The sequence below is a fragment of the Contarinia nasturtii genome, unplaced genomic scaffold (genome assembly GCF_009176525.2).
Source record: "Contarinia nasturtii isolate CC-2019 unplaced genomic scaffold, AAFC_CNas_1.1 Cnas_scaffold_1101, whole genome shotgun sequence".
In the NCBI taxonomy this organism is placed as follows: Eukaryota; Metazoa; Arthropoda; class Insecta; order Diptera; family Cecidomyiidae; genus Contarinia; species Contarinia nasturtii.
The window spans coordinates 492,789-501,170 of NW_022198445.1; the positions used below are offsets into that span (position 1 = coordinate 492,789).

At 33.7% G+C, this 8,382-nt stretch overlaps 2 protein-coding genes across 2 annotated transcripts; both read left to right on the plus strand.

The window, feature by feature from the left end:
- The first annotated feature begins 589 nt into the window (after nt 1-589).
- On the plus strand, nt 590-2,302 carry LOC116344655 (BTB/POZ domain-containing protein 3-like). Its single transcript, XM_031773295.1, has 2 exons — nt 590-705; nt 800-2,302. The coding sequence occupies exon 2, from the start codon at nt 870-872 to the stop codon at nt 2,199-2,201; it is 1,332 nt and encodes a 443-aa protein (XP_031629155.1). The 5' UTR covers nt 590-705; nt 800-869; the 3' UTR covers nt 2,202-2,302.
- Nucleotides 2,303-3,471: 1,169 nt separating this feature from the next.
- On the plus strand, nt 3,472-5,434 carry LOC116344642 (BTB/POZ domain-containing protein 3-like). Its single transcript, XM_031773276.1, has 2 exons — nt 3,472-3,568; nt 3,650-5,434. The coding sequence occupies exon 2, from the start codon at nt 3,690-3,692 to the stop codon at nt 5,103-5,105; it is 1,416 nt and encodes a 471-aa protein (XP_031629136.1). The 5' UTR covers nt 3,472-3,568; nt 3,650-3,689; the 3' UTR covers nt 5,106-5,434.
- Nucleotides 5,435-8,382: the final 2,948 nt, after the last annotated feature.

Below are 8,382 nucleotides of genomic sequence, written 5' to 3' on the forward strand. Positions count from 1 at the left end.
TAAGGAGCGTAGAAATTTTATTCATCGGTAGTTATTAACTAATGAGAGGTTATTAATTAAAATTCTTGGACAGCAACAAACGAAAATATGTTTTTTTTAGTTTAAATGTACAATACGTTCACGATTCACCGTCTGTTGCATAGACATTTTGAATATAAGAATGTATAATACAACTACTTACACGCTATTTCAATATTGAAGAGTTTCTAAAACAAAAAAATAATCAAGCCGTCTATGACCACTTTATATTCATTTATCTCTAACATTTCAAATTAATGCACAAAATGCTATGGAGAAGCTCGAAATACATATTCGATTATGTAGAAAAATATATTTCCAGTGACCAGTGATAGCTTTAGCCATGGCGTTCGACACAAATACCAATTTTCCTATTATGTGTAAGGATTGGTTCGTATATAGATTTTTAGAGAAAGATATCAACCGGTTGGGGATGAAAAATTAATCGATTTGAGACCAGGTTGTTGTGGGTCTGTTCCACGTCGTACGTATGGTTTGGAATATTGAGGAATAGATAATATTTTCTTTGGATAAATACATTCAGCAATGAAGTTGTCTGCGAAACAAGTGTCATTTGCCTGTATGCAAAACTCAGCAAAAAGCGGTTCACTTTCCATAGCATAGCTTGTTCATTTTAAGAACTTATACTGCGTCTTATGTGGGTGCCACTGGACGTAACTCAACATCGTAAGTATCCTAGTTAAATTAACTTCATATCTATTGAAAAGTAAGTGTAATTCTATCTGGTCATATTTTTAAGTTGTAATTTTCAATCTTTCAGTTTGAAATGCACTCAAAATCGACTAATTCCGATTAAGATAGTCAAAACAGATGTCATCACATATCGAACAATGTCAAACCAAACAGGAATTTCGACTAAAATTTGGAGCGAAGGGTTAAAAAAATTGTATCTGAACGAAGAAACTGCTGACGTACACTTTGTATTCGAAGTCAATGGTATAAAGCACCGTGTGCCCGCACACCAAAACATTTTGGCATCATGTAGTCCAGTTTTCTATACCATGTTCTATGGCTTACTCAAAGAGAAAGGTGATGTCAAAATTATCGACGCATCACCGAAAGGATTCATGGATTTTCTCGCAATATTGTACTTGGGACAAGTCCAAATCACCACTGGAAATGTCGCAGAGCTTACAGATTTGGTCAATAAATACGACATTCCCGAAGGACTGAAAGTATGTGAACAATTTTTTCTGGAAAATACCGCTACCGTTGATTTATGCAAACATCTAGCTTTAGCGATTAAATTTAACCTAAAAAATGTACGAGAACACTACAAATCCGAAATTCGTGCAAAAGCTATCGAAGTTTTCAAATCGGAAGGTTTTATCAATTGTTCATACGTCTTGCTCCACTTCATCTTGAGATTGACAAAACTAAATTGTGATGCGATCGATGTATTCAATGCTTGTATGAACTGGGCAAAAAATGATTGCGAACAAAATGAATTCGACGCCACGGATCAACAAAATCTCCGTAACACCTTGGGAGAGTGCTTTTATCTGATTCCTTTCGCCGCAATGGATGTATGCACATTTTCAAAAATCGTTTTTACTCACCGACTACTTTTCACATCCGATGAAGCATTTGATTTGATGGCAGTCATTACCACTGGCGAATCATCGGAGCTGTCAAAGAAATACATAAAATGTGAAGTTTTTGATTGGGATGTAAATCGTTTGGTAAAATGCATCCGGCGTGCCTTACACCACACTTTGATTGATAGTGTAGAATATACGACATTTAGCGTGAACAAGAAGATGTTGTTTGGAGGATTCAATATTTTCGACTACGACTGGCCTAGATTGCCACAGGAAATTCTACAAGTAACTGTTAGTATCACCAGGCTAAATGGCACCAAAGATGAATTGCTGGAAAGTCATCAATTTCAATCACAGGGAGACGTATTCGCTGCTGATATCAAATTGAGAAATCCGGTTGTAATCATTCCGGGCATAAAATACACCATTTGTGTCGATTTTTCAAACAATGCTGTAGTGAATGATCGATACATTGTGTATTGTTATTCTGGATCACTTAGACCAATTTCACCTGCTGTTGACGATGATATTGGACTTAAATTCTATAGACATCCTAAATCAAAATTCGATGCGAATCACAGTGTTGTTTCGCAGCTCTACTTCAATCATTATCACACCTGAATTCAATAGAAACTTTTTGATAATAAAATAAGATTCTCTCCTTCAATATTTAAAAACACAAGTAAACATACAAAATTCAGCATAAAATTAGACTATTATAATACGGGATTTAATTTTAAAAAATTATCCTTGAATTATAGGTATTTTTGACCAAATAAATTTAGTTTTTTCACGCAATTGATTTTAGTTTAGAACATATTCGGCGAATATTGATTTTGTATTTCGGTAAGTATACATTTTCAGAACGTGGCATGGCGTATGTATTGAATTAGAATGCAATTATTACCTCACCTTCCTCTTATTTCTACTATTCTGCGTAAGTCACTCATCCTTTTTTATTTTTGACATTTTGAAAACATATTTTTCGTCTCCCATTAATATCTGTGTTCATTTCATATTTCAAAGAAGACCAGAACTTCACCAAAATGATATCGTAATTATCAAGGACACATTATTTTAACCGCCAACGTAATAATATGTCTCGAACATGCGGCTAGTCGTTATAATAAAGTTTCCAGTTCCCATCGCTTATGTCATGAGTTGTAAACACATTTTATTCTATAAAATTGTCAAGCGTAATTACCAATTGGTCTGTATACTTCTAAACTTTTCAACAAAACCAAATCAAAAATCGATCTTGAATTTCATTATTGCCGTTTTTATACCGTTTTTATTTTTCATATGTATTTTGTACCAGAGAATCAATTATAATGAGAACTGGGTCAGGATTCAAAACTGAACTTAAATTGCGTAATTAGGAAATAATTTCCGTATCGACGATTAAAGTTATTAGTCGATGTAGTGATCTTAAAAGTTCCCACAACGATTCATCAACTTTAATAAATATTCAAACATTTTCAAATCATCGGAATCAATATACAATATGTTTTTTTTGGAGGTGAATCATTGAGAAAGAGACATAAAATTAGCTGATAAGATGAAAATGGTATGAATTCATTTGAATTGGATTTTATTTTCCATTAAAATTCAAATATCTGTGCAGTTGACATTTAGTCCATCGCGCCAAATATTAATTGTCAACCGTGCTGTTGTTGTGACGATTGTATGAAAATACCAATAGATATTTTGACAGCTGTTGGTAAATTTGCTATATATCAATGTTTTTTGTGTTTGTGTACATACATGGTGTATGCTAAATACACTAGCGATGAAGTTGTCCGCGCAGCAAGCTCAAGTGTCATTAGAATACGCGCAAAAATCGGTTACCAATACAAATATACACCAAAAACTCATTCATTTACTACGTCCTCACGTCGTTTGTCAGTAGTCTTCAACCGGTTCTATACAAAACATAACTCAATCACATTGTGCATTCGTTAGACTGTTTCACATCGAAATCGAACCTTGTGAGCATTTTTTCACTTTAATCTTTATTCATGTCAGTATTTGACCAGTATTTGATTTTTTTATAATTATCTCAATTTCAGTTTGAAAACAAAATTACTGCTGAACATAAATCGAATTTCAATGGCAACAGTAAAACAATTTTCCACCAAAAGTATGGCTGAAGTGACGAAAAAATTGTACTTGAATGAAGAAACGGCTGATGTACATTTTGCGTTTGAAATCGACGGTGACGAGCAACGTGTGGCAGCGCACAAAAATATATTGGCATTGGGTAGTCCAGTTTTTTATGCAATGTTCTACGGTCCGCTCAAAGAAAAGGGTGACGTCAAAATTCGGGATGCTTCCATGAATGGTTTTATGGATTTTTTGACCATTTTCTACATGGAAGAGGTAAAAATCACCACCAACAATGTTGCGGAATTTATTGATTTGGCCAACAAATATGATATGCCCGAAGGAATGAAAATTTGCGAAGAATTTCTCTTGGAAAATACCAAAGTCGTTGATTTGTGTAAGCATTATGCATTGGCGGTTAAATTTAATCTCAATAACCTACTGAAGAAATGCGAGTGTGGAATTAGAGAAAACGCCACGGAAGTTTTCAAATCGAATGATTTCATCAACATTTCAAAAAAAGTGCTTGAATTGATTTTAAAGTTGGATAATTACAATTGCTTCGAGGCGGATATATTCAATGCGTGTGTTGCTTGGGCCAAAAATGCATGTGAAGAAAATGAAACTGATGCAACCGAAAAACAAAGTCTTCGTCAAAGTCTGGGTGAATGCTTTTATTTGATTCCATTTACTACAATGAAAATTGCCGCTTTCTCGAAAGTTGTTTTTGCCAATAAAACACTTTTCACTCTCGACGAAGTAGCCGATATTATGGCACTCATTATGACCGGTGAATCAACTGAAGTGTCAACGAAATTTATGAAAAATCGAGATGCAGTTGAAGTATTCAATTGGGATGATGAATATATAATCGAATGCGATCGAGATGGCAATCAAGAATATGAAGAAGAATCGGATAAAGAAGAAAGAAAGAGATTGGATGAAGAAGGAAAGGGCACATTGATTTCGCGTGATGAATATACAACATTTACTGCAAGTGAGAAAATGTTATTTGGTGGATTTCGATTTGTTGATTTCAAGAATGTAACCAATGTAACCAATGCCGGCAACGATCTATCAGCTACGATAAAAATTACTAAGCAAATTGATAACGTTTACGAATTGATGGAAAAAATTCAATTGTGTGTTTATGCGGATAAAAAGACAACCAAACCAATTGACATCAAATTGGAAAAGCCAATCATTATTACACCACGAGTGAAATATAACATTCATGTCGACTTTTCTAACAACGCCACTACGAAAGATCTAGTTGATGGATTTGAATATGTGCGCGAGTACATTTCACCATATCCACAAATTGTCGACGAAGATATTTTCATCGAATTTCACACACACCCCGAAAGTGAATACGGAACAGATTATAGCATCATTTCACAGTTGTATTTCAATCGATTATAAATATTTTTATGGTTTTGAACAAAACCCGTTATCGTTCAATTGAAACAAAGCAAAATAAACGCACAACATTATTCATAAAATATAATTTTGCAATGATGATTGTGTAAAAATGCAACATAATCCAAACTAAACGAATGAAATACGATTCTTTCTACAATATCCTGAATGTTTATTCAGAATAAGCAGAAAATTAAAAGAAAAAAAAACACATCGAAATTATTTACTTATAAGCCTTTGCGTATACACAATCCATATATATATGTTTTATAAAAAAATAAACAATTAATACAATACACATTACCAAATTAAGAATGAAATATCACTCTCAGCGTGACAATATGTATTTAAAATTATAATTTAGAATAAAGCATTGGAATAAAAGATTTTTTTGTACTTGTTACGTATTCGAAAAGTGTTTGAATATTATTTTATATCTTTACGCTTCAAACCAATACACCCATAAGAATCAATTTAAAAAAATCGGATGACGTTATGTGACAAATGTATTTCAGTTGAATCATCATTTTGAGTTTTCATCTTGAATTCTTTCGATTGTAAAAAAAAGTCAATCGTTTGCTTTGTTCGATTCGCAACGGTTGCTTTGTTTAAACATTTAACTCTTGTTTTAATTCCTTAGAAATATACACTGCCAGTTTTTGGCCGTAGAGCTTAATGTGAAACGTGGAACCGTACTACTAAGAAAAACAAACTACTCGACATTCATATTTTGAATTTTTTGCCACAATTTTTTTAAAATAAATTACACCTTGAAAATTGATTTTGCCAATATTTTCCTCATATTGCCTCAACGACTACCTATGCGCTCCCACTTCAAAAAGTTAGTAAATCCTATAAATTATATAGATGGTTTTCTTAAAAGCTGCGCTGATGATCCATAAATGGTGAAATCGTTCAATTCAATTACTGAAATGAGAACGTCCAGAACTACCTAATAAATGCATCACATGGATTTCGTTTTTCTCTAAGGTTTTTGTCAATGCCATAATTAAATTGAAATTCCAAAACTCTTCACAAGTTTGATTGGCTAATAAGCTACAGTGAATCTAATTTTTTTGATAGACAAGCAGAGAAACTCTCCATTGACATAGGATTTATATACGAATGGCGTGTGAGTGGAGTGTGCCATGCTAAATTTTGTCTACCAAAAATATTAGACTCAGTGTATATAGCGTTAGAAAGAGGACTTTGGGAGATATCATCTGGCGAAATTTAATCAAAATCATAGAACTAGGTTGCTTGCAATGAAGCTCGAAAATGTACTTTACCTATATTTTTCTCATTTTGGCTATATTGCCACCTATGGAGTTGAGCTTCAAAAAGGCAGTAAACCCCATAAACTACTCTCAGAAAACTCAGATGTTAAAATTCAAAGTAATCAGAGGAAAATGCCGCAATAAATTTCCCCTTGAAAGTTGACTTTGCAAATATTTTCACTAATTTGCAGTGAATAGAATGACGCTAGTGATATATCATGGTACTATTGATAGTACGATATGAATATCGTGCTATTGGTACATTTCAATTTTGTGACAACAACAATTATTTCTCTTCAATATATTCCTTCAAATATAGAGCTCTATTTTGATATTTTAGATTCTACATTTGCGGTAAAATATTGAAGAGCCAAATTGTTGTTGTCACAAAATTAAAATGTACCAATAGCACGCTATTCATATCGAACTATCAATAGTATCATTGATATATCACTAGCGTCAATCTACGGCCACCTGGGAAACACATCCACAAGTTCGATTGGCTAATAAGCTATATACCGTTGGAAAGAGGGTTCCAAGAGCTATAATCTGGCAAAGTTTCATCAAAATCATAGAACTAGGTTGCTTGCTATAAGATTCGGAAGCCGATTTTTCTCATAATTTTTCATATTTCGGCCAAACGGCCAGCGTAAAATGCCATCAAACCTGCCGGAAACTCCATAATTTATATACCATTCGAAAGGTAATTTTATAAGGAATCTAAAACAATTTGGTGCCTCGGGTGTCTCCAACTTTTTTTCAACAAGTTTCATCTAGATCCAAAGTAATCAAATTAACACTGAAGTAAAACTCATTTATTCCATCGTTTATCCACCCAATAAAGTTGCGGAGAAAAATAATTCCACCCGAATCCATTCGTTATCCACTCAATAAATGGTGAGTGGAATCGAAATATTTTTCAAAGTGGAATCCAAAAAAGAGGGTCCATGAATGAAAAAATTAAATGGGGAGCACTTATGGGGAAAATAAAAAATACGTCTGGAGGGTTTTTTATGCCCTATCGAATGCCGAAAACCCGAACTCTCTATCTTTTCTGGTTTTCTCTAAAATCACTGAACAAACATATATATATATATATATATATATATCTTACTATTCCATAGCTTAATGTATAAAACTACGTTTCACATTAAGCAATATTGAGCGGTGAAGTTGACAGCGAAACAAGCGTCAGTTGTATGCATGCAAAAACGGTTCGCCAATACATTCATACTTGTAGATCGTTGTTCACTTTGAGTAGAGCACAAATTGGCGCTATATGTCAGTGACAGTGGACGTGAATTGAAATCGTAAGTATTTTTGCTAGTTTATTCGCTGTTCGTATTTTCAGCAAAAGTTTTAATGTGGAATTTTCTACTTTTCAGTTTGAAACGTATTCACAATCAAATATTACAATCAAAGTACTAGAAAAGCATACTCTCGAAAATTCTCAATAAAAATCACGCGATGGAAAATGAAATAATTGCAAAAGGATTAGAAAAATTGTACTTGGACGAAGAAACTGCTGATGTACACTTTGTATTTGAAGTTGATGGCATAGAACAACGTGTACCTGCAGTCCTGCACACAAAAACATTTTGGCGTCATGCACTCCAGTTTTCCATACGATGTTCTATGGCTCACTCAAAGAGAAAGGTGATGTCAAAATTACCGACGAATCACCGAAAGGATTCATGGATTTTCTCTCATTATTCTACTTGAATGATTTCAAAGTCACCGAGTATTCCAGAGGGACTAAAAAGGTGTGAAGAGTTTCTTGTGAATTGTTGATTTATGTACACAATTTGCTTTGGCGGTTAAGTTTGACCTCAGAAAATTACGAAAGTGTTGTGAATCGGAAATTCGTGATAAAGCTGTTAAAATCGGTTAGAATGTTCAAATCGGATGGTTTTATCAACTGTTCAAATGTGTTGCTCGAGTTGATCTTGAAATTGGCCAATGAAAATTGTCTTCCGATCGCTGTATTCAATGCGTGTGTTGCT